Source organism: Melanostigma gelatinosum, assembly GCF_949748355.1.
Source record: "Melanostigma gelatinosum genome assembly, chromosome: 22".
Taxonomy (NCBI): domain Eukaryota; kingdom Metazoa; phylum Chordata; class Actinopteri; order Perciformes; family Zoarcidae; genus Melanostigma; species Melanostigma gelatinosum.
Window position 1 is genome coordinate 3,784,129 of NC_136655.1, and position 17,664 is coordinate 3,801,792.

At 43.3% G+C, this 17,664-nt stretch overlaps 1 protein-coding gene across 1 annotated transcript in view; it reads right to left on the bottom strand.

Annotated features, from left to right (window-relative positions):
• Positions 1 to 17,664, bottom strand: part of syt1a (synaptotagmin Ia) — a gene marked incomplete at its 3' end in the record, with an annotated part of 61,971 nt that overhangs the window by 23,564 nt on the left and 20,743 nt on the right. Inside the window, exon 2 of the mRNA XM_079294725.1 lies at positions 7,875 to 8,078. Coding sequence (XP_079150851.1) covers positions 7,875 to 8,049 — 175 coding nt within the window. The 5' untranslated portion in view covers positions 8,050 to 8,078. The remainder of the gene's footprint in view (positions 1 to 7,874; positions 8,079 to 17,664) is intronic.

Sequence of the window (17,664 nt, forward strand, 5' to 3'; positions counted from 1 at the left end):
GTGGAAACCAGTGCACAAGTCCAGCCCTCATCTTATTCATCAAGCGTGCGTCTTCCAGTGAAAGAAACGTCTGTGCTCCTTAATCAAAGAAACCTGAGTCCCAAAAAGCTGTAAAAGCATCCCCTAATGAACTACATTGTGCGAGTGTCTTCTCTTGAATGAGAGAGAGAGAGAGAGAGAGAGAAAGAGAGGGCGAGAGGGAGTACTGGCAGCATGCGCGCTGCACTTCAACTCCCAGCACTTATCTCGTGTTCCGCTGAGCGGCATGTCAAGGAAAATGGAGTTTCTCTAATGGGAGGGCTGCGCATGATGAAACCCACGTTTGCTGTTCCTCACAGCTCAACGCTGTCATTGAAATGGTGTACGGCACTGGAGCATGAACCAATGAGAAACCTTAAAAACACTTCAGACACAGCGAGGAACATGTGTAGATTAATATTACTTCGTAGGACATTTAAGTGGTTCCTGGTACACCAGTGGACGGATTAACTCCACTGAATGAAGTGGAAACTCTAAAGGCACTCCATATACATACAGCAAGAGGAAGGAAAGTATTAATAAACATGAGTCACCGATGAGTTATTCCTACTCTATTTGGGACTGTGCCATAGTGAGTGATGGCAGATGAATATGCAGATCATCCAACATGCATCAACTTCACATGCATTTAGCCCATAGGGGTGTAGGACAAAGTGTTACCAATAGAAATGAGACCCAAGTTTTAATAAACCTGAATCAGTAGTGAGCAGTCCGTTTGTTCACTCTCTGAAGATCCGCTACTAACGATTCATTTCGTTTTTTCAACTTGCCTGCCGTCCAGTGTCGAGCCTCGGGTTTTCACCTGTACGAGGAAGCCTTCCAGTTAGTTCCTCGGAGATCAACTGTGTAGTCTTGGCGTTCCTCTGTCGAGCCTCGGGTGTCACACAGACGATCCAGCCTGCCTGCCAGCCGTGGACGCGGACCGGCCACTTCCCGGCTGAGATCCGAGCGGAGCGCGAGGACGCGCCTCCGTACTGACGTTTGACAGTTTTCCTGTCGGCTTCGTCTGCCGCTCAGCAGGATTAGCCACTGTCCGGCTTGGAACCGTGGAGACGCCTCCTATTGACTTTGTCCATTTCCTGTCTTTTCCCTTGACTGAGAGAAATAAATGATCGTGGTTTTGAAATAGAACTCTGCTGTCAGAGTCTGCATTCGGGTCCATGAACACACCACATCATAACACAACCGTTTTTGTGTATTACGGTCAAATGAATGAAGTCTCTGCATTGTGTTTGCACATGTGAAAGCAGCTCCTGACAGCTCCTGAATAGAGCGTGTAGTGCGATTGTGCATCCTTTGAAGAAAAGCATCAATTTCTATCGACTGCGATCGCCATTAGTTTGCCACTTCCATTGATGGATCCTTCAGCTGAATGCCATGAAGATTGATGCTATAGCGCCGCAGGATGTCTCTGCTCTGACTCTACTCTGTATTTAAAAAAGAGCTTCTCCGCTCCATCCCTGGGAACATACAGCACTTTACATTCGACAGAAAGCTTTTATGAACTGGACAGAGTTTGATGGATGCATTTAAAAGGGTACGCGCGTGTGCTAATATTGTGTGTAATATTTGGCATCTGGGTTATATCCACTTCCAGCAGCTCACACTAATCCAATGTGGCAGGACCCTGTTGGTCAATTAACCTCGACATTGAATCTTGTTACGCTTATGAGAGCGACACTCCGCGCTGTGGCTTGTTTAAGCAAACATGTCTGCAGCAGGGAGCTTCTTATAACTATCTGCAACAATGAGAGCTGATGATAATGAACACTGTCCCCAGAAAGGGCCGGTCTATTTCTTTGTGATTTGGTTAAATCATTTCTATTCAGTCTGCTCCATTATTCAGATTATCATGAGAACATGTAGACGCAGCGACACAATGCATCCTGAGTTGAAGTGACGCTACATTAGGAGTGCAGGAGGTGGATTTACAACAGCAGACGACAGCAGAGAGAAGAGCACTGATTGTAATTTCGAGGCACAAAGAAAAGTAGAGCCGTTTTAATGCGCTGCACCAAGAAGAGTGCGACAGCTCTATGTCATATATCATCGTGCTTACAGAAGCTCCACTCATAACACATATACGTGACCCTCCAATGCCGACAAAATCTCGGAGAAGATGGAGGATCTGCTCCCCGTCTGTCGACTGAGGGAAGCTGGTGCTGGTTGAGACTGATCTGGCTTTGGGTTCGACCAGCACCCGAAGGCAAACTTTCTGCAGAGAGCGGGAGACGGTTGGCTGGTCGCCACGGCAGCAGGCGGGCGGAGACGAAAGGCTCTGCTGATCCGCCACTGTAATCCCCCCTTCACTAGCTCGGCTGTCTGTTGACTGTGAGCAGCCACAAAGTCACGTTTCTCATGCATCTCTTCCTATTTTTCTTTCAGCTCTTGTCTCAAGTTACACCACAAAGTCTTTTAGTCATGTAGTCTAATTTTACTATGTTATTAGCTGCAACCAGCAGCTGTACGACACTCGTGTCGGTCAACAGCTTTGTTGTATAAAGACAACTTAAACTTAAGTTAAATGCTGCCTGGATTTAGTCAAATCAAAAAAATAATTAAAATAGATGAATAATGACGGATTGCTCCACTTGAGGGAAAATATATCTTTTAATTAAACCTTTTTGCAGCTTTAAAAATGTTTGTGAGCGCCTTTGGCTGCCTAAAAGCAGAAAGACGCTGATTTAAAAAAAAAAGAAGAGATTTATTCCCCTGAAATGTCAATCGCTTGTCTGTGTTATTTGAACTAACAGCTGGTGGAGCCAACAGTCACGGATCAAACAGCTTCTGTGCTCAGAGGTTAATTGTTATCGGGAAGTAAAGCCTTGGGTGTTTAAATAACGTACGGAGAAATTCAATACTCTGGTTTCCTTTGAGGCAACCTCTCGGCTCTAAAGTCACAATATGGTTTAGTGTGATTACAAAGTCAGACCTCAGTGTGTGTGTGTGTGTGTGTGTGTCGGGGAGTGTGTGCTCATGTTTCTGTGGACGTGGATGGATTATTCACAAATTAATTAGACGGCTTCGTATTTGTTCTTAGAGCTTGTGTGACGTCTTGAAATTGCTGAGATATTCTATTTACAAAGAGTTATTCTTCACACACTTGGTGCAAAACAATCAATTGAATTACCATTCATTGCCTCTGATTTCCGTCGCAGTAGTGGCTGTTTTGCTCGACTTCTTCAAATGATATTTAATTTAGTTTGTATATCCAGCCAAAAAAAGTTGCTTGGGCTTTTCTTATGTGAGGATTTGGTGCTGTCCTTGGTTTTTAACTCTTTGTAAATAGAATATCTCAGCAATTTCAAGACGTCACACAAGCTCTAAGAACTCGTAATATACATTTTATACACTAGCAATTGACAGATTAATGGAGAAATGCTCAATAAAATATTAAGAATTGTTTTTTTTGCACAGTATAGGAGCGGATGGATATAGTAAATGACGTTATGGAAAAGATGACTCTTTTTCTCTGTCTCTGTTTCATGAAATTCTTGACCAAGTGGGTCAAATACGATGTTGTGGAGGTATTAAATAAATGACGTGTAATGTTTCGCTAACCTTATTGACTTGTATTCTTAAGTGTCCCTCCTGAAGAGAGCCAGAGGAAATAAAACTGCCTTTTTTCCTGATGTTTTATAATCACTATATATAACTATAAACTGTTGTCCGAAAATACATTTAAAAAAAAAGTGAGCTCCACCATAACCAAACTACCTGGTAATCAACAGACCTTACCAAACTGGAATGCAGATTTTTGTGGGTTTTCCTTGAAAAATTGAAATTGGAAAAAGAGCGAGTAGAAAGACTGCGATGAAGCCTTCTGCTGTGGCTGAGGTGAAATCCCCGGCTCAGAGATATGTCCTGCAGATCCTGATGGACAGAAAAATTCGACAACAAGTTTTGGCCAGTCTGACAGCCCCGTGCGACCAGCCTCAAAGCCTGCGGGGGCTTAAACCGGGTTATCAGCCCCAAAAGAAAACCTTCTGCAGCAGCAGTAGCTGAGCATGCAGCTTCTTCTTCTCACATATGTCTTGTTGAATCTGCCGCCGGACCGACTCTCCAGACAGTATCGATGTTCCGCGGAGGAAACCAGACCCGGGGCGTTCATCATCAGCTTGGCAGCACCGGGGAGCAAACATTGCTTTTGATTGAGGGGATGAGGTGAGAAAACAGTAATTTAAAACTCTGTCTTGAGTTTTTTGTTTTTTTTGAGAACCTCTCCGAAAACTTTTCTGCCCGGGGTAAACAAAAGAAACAATGATAACAATGCCAAGATGTCGAAGAAGTAATTACTCATGTCCTTTACTTTTAAAGATGGTGTGAAACAGTTGCCAGGTTTGGGCTGGATGTAGTAGAAATAAAGCTTCCTCTGTTTCATGCTGACTCTGCACTATTAAACCTCTGGAAAGTGGAGCATGACTGCTGACTTCTCCATTTCCTGTTGTGAGAATTACTTCCACAGGAGCATGCTGATATATTTATATTCATATTATGTTCTGTACTTTAATATTGCAACATTTCCCAGGCACAAATGCACATTTGAGGAGGTTTTTGGGGTTGGAATGTTTGATAATGTTTGATAAAAAGGGGATGATGTGTTTTTATTATGTGGAATAGAAGACAGTTTTGACTGAAAGCACAAGTAAGATAGAAAAACTGAACTGAACAGCGAATAATAAATCCAGTTATGCATAATTTAGCAATTTATCATGTCAAACACTTGACTTATTGTTGCCAGATGTTTATTCTCCACTTCAAGTAATTCATTAAGACGATTCCATCGGAACCGTTCAGTGCACTAAATACTTGAATTTGCTGTTGACTCGAGCAGCAAAATGAAAGACGTAGTGAATCATTTGTTCACCTGATTCGTTGAAAGTCTTATCAGAGCTGAAGGAACGCCGACGGTTTCTTGTGCGTCATCAGCAAAAGTTCACGCACATCCGATCATTTTTTTTGAGTCATGGTTCCACTGAATGGGTTGAGCGGTTTGGAATCAGAGGGAGTGTAATTACAGACGCATCACATGTTGTTGCACGGCGACTGAAAAACAGCGTTTATAAAAAAGTGTGAAGCCTGAAAACAATTTTTTTTTATACTTTCTGAAAAGATATTTTTTGAAATAGTCAATGCAATCACGTCTTTCTGTTTGAGATCAATGTGCTTGAGTTAATGATTCTCTTCAATGCAAGCAGATGTCCTTTGGTCATTTTAGTTCTTTTGAATATGTGGCTCTGAATTCCAATCAAGCTTTATTCCTAAACATTTACAGACCGCCTAAATACTGTGCGACCTTCTTTGATGAGTTTACTGAACTGCTGTCTGTAATCTGTATTGATTTTGACTGTTGTTATTGTTGGTGATTTTAATATCAGCTGACCAACTTCTTGACCGTAAATAACTGCTTTGATGTTTTCCAGTCAGGCTTTTGACAGCACCACAGCACTGAAACTGCTCTTGTTAAGGTTTTCAACGACATCCACTTAAACATAGACAATGGCAGAAGTTCAGTCTTAGTGTTACTGGATCTCAGTGCTGCATTCGACACGGTCGACCATGCCATACTCCTAGAAAGACTAAACATCTGGGTGGGACTCTCTGGCACAGCACTTAACTGGTTTGAATCCTACTTGAAGGGCAGAGAATACTTTATGTCTGTAGCTGATTACACATCAGAGCTGACTAAAATGACATGTGGTGTTCCCCAAGGTTCAATACTGGGGCCTCTTCTGTTCAACATCTATATACTTCCACTAGCTCAGATTATGGAAAGCAACAAAGTGTGTTATCATAATTATGCAGACGACACACAAATCTACATAACTATGTCACCAGGGGACTATAATCCCATACAAGGGCTGGGTAACTGCATTGAACAAATCAACAACTGGATGTGCCAGAATTTTCTTCAAATAAACAAAGATAAAACAGAAGTAATTGTTTTAGGTACCAAGGACGAACAATTGAAAATCACCGCTCAGCTTCAGTCACTGATGTTAAAACCCACAAACCAAGCCAGAAATCTAGGTGTAGTTATGGATTCAGACCTCAACCTGAACAGCCATATCAAGACAATTACAAAATCAGCCTACTATCACCTGAAGAATATATCAAGGATTAGAGGACTTATGTCTCAACAGGATTTGGAAAAACTTGTCCACGCATTTGTCTTCAGCAGACTGGACTACTGTAACGGTGTGTTTACAGGTCTCTGTAAAAAGTCCGTCAGAACGCTGCAGCTCGAGTCCTCACTAAGACCAGGAGGGTGGATCACATCACTCCAGTTCTGAGGTCTTTGCACTGGCTTCCTGTCCAACAAAGAATTGACTTTAAAATTCTGCTGTTGGTTTACAAAGCACTGAATGGTTTAGGGCCAAAATACATCTCTGATCTGCTGCTACCTTATGAACCATCCCGACCCCTCAGGTCGTCTGGGACCGGTCTACTATCTGTTCCCAGAGTCAGAACTAAACATGGAGAAGCAGCGTTCAGTTTTTCTGCTCCACATATCTGGAACAAAGTCGCAGAAAGCTGCAGGTCTGCTGAGACCCTCAGCTCATTTAAATCAAGATTGAAGACTTTTCTGTTTGCTGCTGCCTTTAATTGAACCACATTCAATTCATATATTAATCAATTTCCTGCAATTCTGCATTTTACTACTGAATTTTATTTCTTACACTGTTTCTTTAATTGTTTTTAAATCACCTTTTCTTTTGCCTTATGTTTTGATGCTTTTAATGGTTTTATGTGAAGCACTTTGAATTACCTTGTTGTTGAAATGTGCTATACAAATAAACTTGCCTTGCCTTGAGTTCTTAGACGTTTCTGGGTGGTTAACCATGCCTGTAACCTCAGAGGTATCAGCTGGAGTTCTTCCAAGACCAGTATTGTAAATGCCACTGATACAGCCTTAAATACTGGATCGCAAGTCTATGAACCGATCAGGTATCACGCTGTGATATAATTTACAAGCTCATTTATGCTACGATCCGTACACCCAATCACTCGCGCACGTGTGCAACTTTCAACAGCGATGTGAAAGAAGCAAGACGGCTCGCTCGTTGCGTCTGCATTCAAAAAAAAAAAAAATCTATGCTGGAAGGAGCTAAAGGTTGAGCCATCTTGCTTCTTTCTCATCTCTTAGGGAGTTGCACATGTGAAATACCGATCAGGTGCCAGCAGAGAGTGAGACGTTAGCCAGAGCGAGCTAATTGTCAGCAATTTGGCAATGTTTTACAGTTAAAACGGTCAAACTAGATAATAAGATCTATGGCATTCATTCTTTATATGTTGTTTTTATTGCGCTGGTATCAGATCGGTACTCTGTATCTTATTGGGAAGGAGAAATGAGAACATCTCTACTGTCAGCCTATTGGTTTATACATTACATGTCAAGTATTACACTTGATTAGCTCATTTCAAATCAGACACTTCCTTAATTATCACAACAGCCATCTTAATAAATGCACGATAATCAACACAACCTGGTTGTTGCATAAAACTCCAGTGTTTGCAGCGGCCCAAACGCATCATGCATTGAAAGTTGTCCAGGACTGCAACTAACGATTATTTTACAGACCTGTTTCATCGATGAAAAATAGATAATTAAGGAACTGGATCGCCAGAATCTTTTTAATCTTTTGCCTCTCAGGGCTTCCCGAGAGAGAAAAAAAAGTCAGATATTTAATTTTGAAAGACTGGAGAAAAGAATATTTTTGTCATTTTTGCTTAAAAACAAATAACTAAAATGATTCGTTGACGATCAAAGTAGTTGCTCTCCTCGTTTCAGCTCTAGAATTGTCCCACGGAGAAAGTAGCGTAAACACACTCACGTCGCATTTTGTTCAGCTCATTCATGAACTTGTCCTTCAGCTTGGAGAAGGCCTCGTCCTTCTCGCCGGCGCCCGGGCCGGCCATGTTGGTGGAGTTGGAGCCGGCCGTGGAGGAGGAGGCGGTGGTGGGCTCGGGCTCGGGCGCCGCCAGCGCTTCCCTTCGACTCTCACTCATTGCGCCGATGCTGGGCAGCCAGGCAGATGCTGAACCAGTGGAGAAAGAGACAACAGAGTGGGTTAGATTATTGTTCCCCCCCCTCCTCGCTGTGACAGATGCATGTCAGAGGCAGTGCGCTCGCCTCGTCAGTTGACTGAGTTGGCGCAGACCGTGTGAGCAGCTGCTGGCTCGGCCTGGGTAAACATCAGCTGCGGTCCAGAATGAATTGGCCAGCACGCTGAATTCAGAACAAAGCTACCCACTCGTTGCTTAAACTCCAGATTAGCATCACAGAGCAGAGATACAATGATTATTTATTACTCTCGTACAACACAGGCAGTAAATCTCAGCACTGCTCCTGGCTTAATTTAAATTCTGGGCTGTTAGAAGTCAAGCGAAACAAGTACAGTAAATAATGTCGCGACGCACAGGAGATTACTCACCCACTATCTTATCACACCGAGCTCTTTGTACACAACAGGTGTATTTACTTAGCATTCAGGTCTTTTGTGAAGGGAGGAAGAAGGAAACAATGTGTCGCTTATGTAAACCAGAGTGTGTGTGTGCGTGGATCCAGTCATGTGTCCATGCATGTGCAATGCTTTAATGTACAGTATATAGCAGCATGTTGGTCATCAGGAGGTCGGTTGAAATCAAGCTTCAATTCTACTTCAAGACAAAAGGAGTCACTTACGATATATTACTATATATTGTAGTGTCACGGGCTGTCCCTAGGGTGGGGCAGTGCAAAAGAGAGCATCAAACAGGCACAATCAGACCGTATGAACAAAAATAAAGGTTTTATTGGCCCATCTCACTGGCAGTTCCTTTAACTCCAAAAATCACACCTCAAACTAAAAAGTCCATGAATAAACCTAAAGCGTCCCGGAGGAGAAAGGGGGTTCTTCATCCAACAAAGTACTCCCACCCTGCAAAGTCCTTGGTCTCGGTTCCTCCAGGTATGCGTCCTCTCTACTCCATACTCTGAGCAGTACATGTGTGTTGATTGCAGTACAAACACAGCTAATTCTAAGCCACTAGGCTTGCAACGAAGGGTTTCTTTTTAAAAATCAATTCATTTGACAAGTATTTTTTTGTGTATATCATGTCTAGAAACTTCCAAGAGTTCACGCTGACATCGTGTCTTGATTTGTCTGACCAGCGTTCCAAAACCGAGGGAGATTTCCTTTTCTGTCATATATGACAAAAAAAGGCGGCAAAACTTCACATTTGAGAAGCTGGAACCAGTAAATGTTTTGTATTTTTGCTTGAAAAAAATGATTAAAAGGCTAAATAGATTAGCAAAATAGTTCTTTTTTTTGTTTGTTTCAGCTTTGTAAGCAAACGAGTAAAGCAAACTGTGAGAGTATTTGTATTACCGATGCCTTTCGTGCTTACATTATATATCATTATAATATGTCATTTCTATGACAATGAAAAAGAGGAAAACACTGGCATCTTTCTTTGTTTTTCCAGTGTTGTGTACTACTTAGTATCGTGATACACAACTGTTGATAAAAGCTGCATCATAGTGACATATCTACTGCAACCAGGAACTATATACTGTCCACTCCTTCTGTGCAGGTTGTAATTTGGCTCCGTCACCATAGCAATCAAAGAGGATAATGGCACACTAAAGCTGTAGAGTGTTTCCAACAGTACACAGTGGAGGTTGACAGCCTAATTCTCCTACTTTGCCACAGCACAGTGCTCATGAAACTCGCATTTTCCAATTATAGTATTGTTTCATGAGGAGCATTTTACTGGTGCCAACAAAAACTCTTTTAAAAGGGTTTCTATGGCATTGAAAAATCTCAATCTGTGATATCTGTTTCTCAACCTCAAAGAGCTCAGCTCAGAATGTGGTGGCAGATCATTCTTATATTATCTTAAAAGAAAGCTTCAAAGAGCTGAAATCCAAGTCATGGTCCTCTGAATGTATAAAATGAGGTTTCCAGAAGCAGCGAGGCACTTTCGACTGAATTACAGTCTTTTTTCCATGTGTGTGCTCCTCAGACACAGTTTCAGTCTCCTGAATTCATCAAGGCAAAGCAGATGTAGTGCTGATATATTCACAATCATTTCAAAATGAAGAAACACACTCTGAGCTAATGTTGCCACTGTGTAGCTTCCATCTCCCAAATCAGACATCTCCTATCGCCCTCTGATCTACAAAGAGTCCTTCATGCTCCTTTATCTCCCTCTACCTCGGTATTTATATGGATCCGTCTGTGTGAAGCACTTTTGGTGCAAAACCTGTCTGCGTTTCAGTTGTTATATAACTCAAATAAACTTCATTGAGTCGTCATGTAGTAGCGTATTCCTTTGTTGACTTAGCTCTGACTCTAGTTGATCCTCCTGATTTCCCAGCCGATCGGGGACTTCAGTCTGGCCACCAGCCACAACCCTGTTTTTACATAATCGAGGTTCTCTGCTGCTGTTGGAACAGATGGGTTTCTTTATAAACAAAGTGCACGCATCTGTGCAAAATCAATTGGCCATCGCCCACATGAAGGATTGTTCTTGAGAAACTTTGAGGGAAATGAGTTGCATTTATTAAAAGCCGTTGCCTGGAGAAAAGGCCCGATGTAAAGGAAATATTCCCACTTATTGGGGCAAAAGTGGGCAAATATTTGACCTGGTAGTTTGAAGACAACAAGTGAAAAAAGCTGTCAAAATGTCTAGAATATCTTTCTGTGCGTCACAAGACGATGATGTCATCTGATGAACACACAGTCGACATGGACTATAAACTGGGAAAGTGGTATAAACAGATTTTAGAGGTGCTTTTTTGGGATGTGCATTAGCAAGCGTATCGCAACATGACACGAGTGACATTAATGCACACTGCCATTTCCTCAGTCAGTAGATCATGCATATCTATCAAAGAGCAGAAAGACGTCAGTGCTGCAAATGTCACACAACAACCTCCCGGTCTGCACCACGGACACATCAAACCAACGTACTGCTGTAAAAGTAGTTAATGACCAGCAATGACATCAAACATGGAGTCATAGTTGTGTGTGTGTGTGTGTGTGTGTGTGTGTACATATGGAGAACGATGTTCTGTAAGTATAATTACAACATCAAAGAACGAGAGGCAAGACCATTATTCTAATACAAACACCGGCTGGAGAGGAAGCAGGAGGAGACTAATAGTGGCCGAATCCCCAAACACATTTAGTGGAGCAACAATCCAGACCAGCCTCCAAAAGATGAGGTGGTGTTTGAATGTTGATGAAGAATTTGAATGTCAACTTTACGAATGAATTGAATTGTTTTGAATGAATTGTATTTTTAGGTTCCGGAGATACAACACACACAATTGGCCGGTCAGAGGGGAAAGAGAAAGGCAGCTGTGGCCAAGAGAAACACATGAGAGTGACACAAAACACACGTGTGTGTGTGATCAGTGACGTAGTAACACTGTAAATCATTTGCTCTGTTTATAACTTGGTAACAGTCGCTAGGTAGCAAAGCTAATCTCCCTCTAAAGGGCTAGTTTGAGGCTTTGCCTTGAAGATCCTTTCACTTCCACACGGAGATATTGTGGATGTAATCTTAATTACCAAGACATGTAATTAGCACCAACATGTTCCCTCAAGCTGAACATAACTTCTTTGCACCATTTGTCCTATTTCATCTCCTCTGATGTTCATTCCAAACCACACAGACACATAAATAAAGCAGAGGATACATGGCCTCGTTTAACATGTACGTAATGGCTGATCATTGGCATTCATCTCCTTATTCAGTTTTCATTTGCTGTGAATTGTTTGAATTGTGTACATGTGATGCCACCCAAGTTTTCTTCATATACATATCATATGAATTGTATTTTTCCCACGGGGACAATTGTAAATATGATGCTTAACTAACCAAAACTGAACCAACAGTTTGAATCCCTTGTGGTGACGCCGAACTCTGCAGAACAAAAGCGATTCTGACCGAGTTGTTAGCATGAGACGGGTATTCACAATCACTTCACGCTTACCAGCTGCTGCTTCTCTGCATACTGCAAAACGCTTGATATCCCGGCTCCCTCCAGCTGTGACTTTAACACTGAGCTGTTTAACATCATCTTTGTCTGTCAGCATTTTCAAGACGTGTCATGTGGTTAAGCTGCTGCCGCTGCAAAAATACTTCCAAGGAGAGACAAAAGAAATGCAGGAACTGGCTAAAAAAATATATTCTGAGCAAGAATAATTAATTGAAGTGAATGTAACTTAATGTCGAGAGTTTCAAGGAACCATCTGCTGCTGTTGACAGCAGCCATTGGTTAACTCGGCCCTCTCAACCCCTGTGTTGCATGGACACCTACGCATGTCCATGTTCGCTCAGCCTCCCCTTGGTCTCCCTTTGAAACGCTACAAGGTTAGTGTGGGGGCTGAGCCATTGAGAGGCAGTGACAGAGATACTTCAACACAGGCGAGGACTTTTAGGGAGCACAATGGCGCTCTGCAGAGTGCATGTGGGAATTAGAGCCCTTTCAGACATGTGGGAGGCTTCCTCCATAGAAAAAGAAATGATCACGCTGTGACGAGAGGGGGGGGGGGGGGGGTTCACGTGGGCTTTCACTCAATATTTCCAAGCGAGCTTATGTCTGGTTTAAGGGACAAGAATGCAAACATGATGGTTTCCCATGTTTGCACAAGGATGTGTAATACACAAGGAGCTGCATTCTGAAAAGACAATAATTGCCCTGAAGAATTCAGCAGGCAGTGGATGCTAATGTTTGTGCAAATGACACCATTCCAGTGAATTAGAGCCCTTTCAGACTGAGACATGCATCTGAATGAAATAATGTTCCGAGCTTTTAAATCACATAGTTTTCCCGAGGATCGTGGGATTCAATCTCCGAATCGAAATGTCAAACGGGAGACTGCCAACATGTGAGCAGTGTGAGGAGGACCGCCGTGGAGCGCGTTATCGTTATCTCTCTCTCTCTCTCTCTCTCTCTCTCTCTCTCTCTCTCTCTCTCTCTCTCTCTCTCTCTCTCTCTCTCTGAAACATAAATTCAGCTCAACATTTGCACCTAATGAGTACTTGGCCCCTTCAAGGATAAGATAACCTCCGTATGACCCGCGTGGTCTGCAGTACCTCACAGCAGGCGGCCCACTCGAAGAGCAAGCGGATCTGGCTTCATTTATCTTTATGGAAAACCTGAGAGCCCGGTTGACCTTTTTCCCTTTCTATCGCTACAGTATGTAATCACACAGGTGTCACTATTATGACCCACTTGGAAGACAGCTTTGAATAATGTTGCTTTAGCACAAAATGGCGGCGCTTTCCTCTCACAGTCAGACTGCAGCATGTCCTTTCCAATCCAATGATGTTGGATCCTCCCATATTGTGACCCTTTGAGCGATACAAGCTCATTTGATATGAAATATGAACGTAAATTCAGGAGAAACTAGGGTATGAATTGATCCACATGTAACCTATTGTCAACCCACCCTCACTACACCGCTTGTTTCCTCTTTCTTTCTTTCTTTTTGCTCCAACCATCTCTTTGGAGGTGTGCCGCTCAGGTGCAAAACCCCAACCTAATTACAGGACCGCCAGATGGCCCAGCAGGTCCCCAATGCAGTAGCGAGGCTGGCACTCAGCTCCCTCCAATCACCTCTCTCTCTCTTCATCTTTCCTCGAACTGGGTCAGCTCCCTCGCTCTCTACCTCCTTCTCCCCTTCCTGCTATCTCCTCCATCATCCTTTAATGTTCCCCCACCCCCTCACTAATGGAATTTTGTCTTCCCAATCTGGGCATTTGTAGTAGCATTAACATGACCATAACAATGGCTAGATTAAGAGACGTAAAAGATGTCTTCAGTGCACATTTGGACACCGTGTTGGTGCATTGCTCTGCTCCCCACTGGTGCCAGTTTTGGCCAGCTTTCTCAGAGTGCCGGCTGCACGCTGTTTGACGAAGTGATAAAGCTGCCAAAAAGTCAGCCCCACCCAGGAGCAATGCTTCCCCTTTCATCATCAAAGTCAATATATTTCACAGATCACAGTAAGGAGAGCAAGACACACAGCCAATAACACGACCCTCTTCTAATTGTATCGGGTTCCACGAGTTAATCGTCCAGTGAATCACAAATTGAACCCATTTTATCAAGAATTATCTGCTAATCATAACAAAATGATGTGACAGTTGTTATATATCAACCTAATTCTAACCAATTTAATACATGTATGCAGAGACGCCACAGTAGAAAGCGATAAAGCCGATATGAGAGAGCTTATCATCTACATGTACAACATGGTTAAGATTGTTCGGTCATCGTGTTTTAGCCTGAAGCTTATCAAAATTAGGATCAAAAGAAGCATGTGTTTGAAACCATTACCTGCAATTTCAGAAATTTTTGTTCCGAAGGGAAATAGTCTGTATATTGTTTTTTTCCAACTTTTTAAACAGGAGGAGACTGATAGTGGGCGTAAAATCAAAGGCAGCGCGGGACTCACAAATGCTGCCGTAGTGCAGGGATCAACGGTCCGGATCAATAGGGAAGTGCTGTGATTAAACGAGCAAGCACTCTGCTCTTGAGTCTTAGGCAAATACAGGAGCCAGAAATAAGTGCGCACATTTGATTTGAATCCATAATCGGAGGTTAATATTCCCTTCATGACAATTAAATGCTAATGAAGTCACATTATGTGCTTTCCGACACATAACTGCAACGGACTTGTAACAGTTGCTGAGAGATGTTAAACCAGTCGCAGGTGGAGAGCATGGCAATTCCTGATGTTTAAAGTAATCCTGAGGAAGACACTCAAACACTAATAATCAGAGCAAGGATGCTGTTTTGATCCGAAGGGTGTAATTACAATACATTAGACTAAATAAACTGTAAGCCAATTAAAGCTTGTGTTGCATGCATAATAAAGTGCTGCATTAAACAATTACCACTATTTATTGAACTTGGGAGATTTTCAGCAGATGGATTTGAAATGAAAAAGTAATTGAATGCTTTATAGACCATTTCATTATCCAACAGTCATGATTCACGTGATCTTTATTGAATGAATGTGGCTCAATATAACGTGCAGATGAACAAGTGCCATTCAGGTCCGGTCTTAGTCATCGATGTCATTTAACGGCTGTGATGTTCAACAGCACATTGTTTTATGGACGGTTCAGATCGTGAACTTGATTTGGGCTGAAACATGCAACAATCTTTCCACTTACTTGTATTTGTATTTTACATTCTGCACAAATTTGCACTCCTACAAGATGAAGGGCACAATTTAACAAAACAACAAAAGAATCCCTTCACTTTAGAAACACCATTCATGTCTGCTGATAGACTGGTTGCTACTCTGTAATTGGTTTCTTAATGGCAACCATGCGATTATTGTCAGGAGAAAAGACCTTCACCAAAGCATAAGCCAACAGCTGTTGTACTTGTGCATATAAATGTTACTAATGAGTCCGTTAGGTCATCCAGGTAGAAAAAGCAATTCATGCGTAAAGCACAGTCGACAATCTTCCAATCAACCATCATCAAACCATTTTGCCGTGTCACCGCCGCTTCACAAGAAAAAACGAAAAAATTCCATGAAGCCAACTGGCATCGACGCACGTAGAAGCATCAAACCAAGTCCGCCCAATAAACTCCAAAGCGCTGTTGCAGGCAGAAAGCCCAACAGTGCAGCTAAACTCTGTGGAAGTGTTTCGAGGAGGACACGAGTTAGTGAACTGGCACATTAATTACTGGCTGTCAGTCAAGTCTTCAAGACAGTCATTTGCAACAGCTAGGGTAGTACTTCCAGACATTGGGATCACACTCGCATACACACACGCCTGCAGCGAGATAAGAGGAGGCGGAGGAGGCCCCCGTGGCCACTTCCCCTTGTCCAGTGCTGCCTCTTTACTCACCTGAAGCCAATCTCAGGGGGTAATGGAACCGGAAAAATTATTAACCCCGCTTTGCAGCAAGGGCATGACAGCTCTATTAAGCCAGTGCACAAAGATTCCCCCATTTTCAATTACCGCTTCCAAAGCAGCGAGGAAAGTTAGAAGAAGCAGCCGGAGAGAAAGACTCGTGGGCCTCAAATCTCAGCAGCGCTTATCGTCTTCTCTTGTTCCTCAAACAGCGCTGGTCTGACACACTGCCCGAGTCGTCTGCGGATACGTTCACTCCATTTATACGACAAACATCGCAAGAGAGGCACACACCCACTGGCGAATGGGTCTGTCAGGCCGGGGCTAAATGAGAGGCTGGGGAGGAGAATAAACCCGGTGAGGTCGTTCGTACATTAATGATGTCGCCGTCGAGGTTACACCACTCTACTTCTCTTCAATGTGATTTTTGTTATTAGACTTGAGCAGCTACACACACACACACACTGATGTGCGATTCAAAAAGCAAAGCCTGCAGTAATAGTAGTAGTAGGGATATCTCTCTTTGTATTTGAGCCTTGAGCTTCGGATTGGCCATCAAAGACGCGTAACTCACAAATTACTCACACAGTAACTGCTGGAGATCTGTAATGGTCCACCGTTTCTCGGCCCCAGCCTTCATTAAGCAGAGATCAGACACTTCAGTCGGCTGGCTGACTTGCTCTCCATTACGTTGGCAGATACAGTTTGAAGGACTTTTAAAAACCCACCTCCCACGTTGGGCGACCCTTAGCCCTGGTTGCGTGCTTAGCTGGCTGCGAGGGTGGAGGGGCGGTTGAGGACCAGGTCTCATACAGCGGTGCCCTGGGGAGTCCTGTCTGTTGCAATCAGACTGACGTGGGAGGCCATGCCAGAGGCCATGGTGGGACTACTGGTAGGTGAGTCACACAGATAAAGGGAGGCTAGAAGCTCAAACCACTTCCTGCCTGCAGGGTCACCCTTGAGGGAAATCTGCCCGGCAACCGCTGGCTCTGTGACAAACTGGGAGAGGCACAGAGCGAGTGACGGGGTTTTAAAGGTCAAGGAGCGAGACCAACCCTTGAGCGGGGCAATGGATACACTCCACAGAGTAATAGTTCATTCAAGATGTAGGACTGTGCTGCTAACCTCCGACAATCCAAACTCAAAACATCTTTCCATCTAATTGTGGTTAGAAAGACATGAATGTTTTTGGAGTGCTTTATCTCAGGGACAACGTAGAATAAATGCCTTGCAGCTTTGATTTTATTTAGCTTCCACCCTCCAGCTTCTTCTTCTTCTTCTTCTTCTTCCTGCCCACTCCTTCACGCCTCCCTCCGCAGCACCCTGCCTCCCGCAGGGCTCCGCCACAGATATCACAACTGACACGGTTTTATCAAGGCAAATAATCTGGAAGGGAATTATTGCGTGAAGTCTGCACTTCAAACGGCAGCAACTCATTTCAAGAACACCAAGGGTCACTATCACCTCAAGTGTCTCCAAATTTCAAAAAATACTCGTTTGCTTGCCAATACAAATAAAGAGATGGACGCGGTAAATGTCTTTCTTCCCCGTTTGTTGCTTCTTTGGTTACAGATGACGGAGCAGACTCAGCCGCTGCACACCCCCCTGCGTCCCCACAGCTGCTAATGTTCTCAAACAGACGGACCTTCAAGTGCTCTTTCCAGACACTTGGCAGCTGACCTTTTGATTCTGTTGAGAGAGTGGAGTGTGTGCAGTTTACTGATGATGTCGCCCTGGACTGGATCAAAC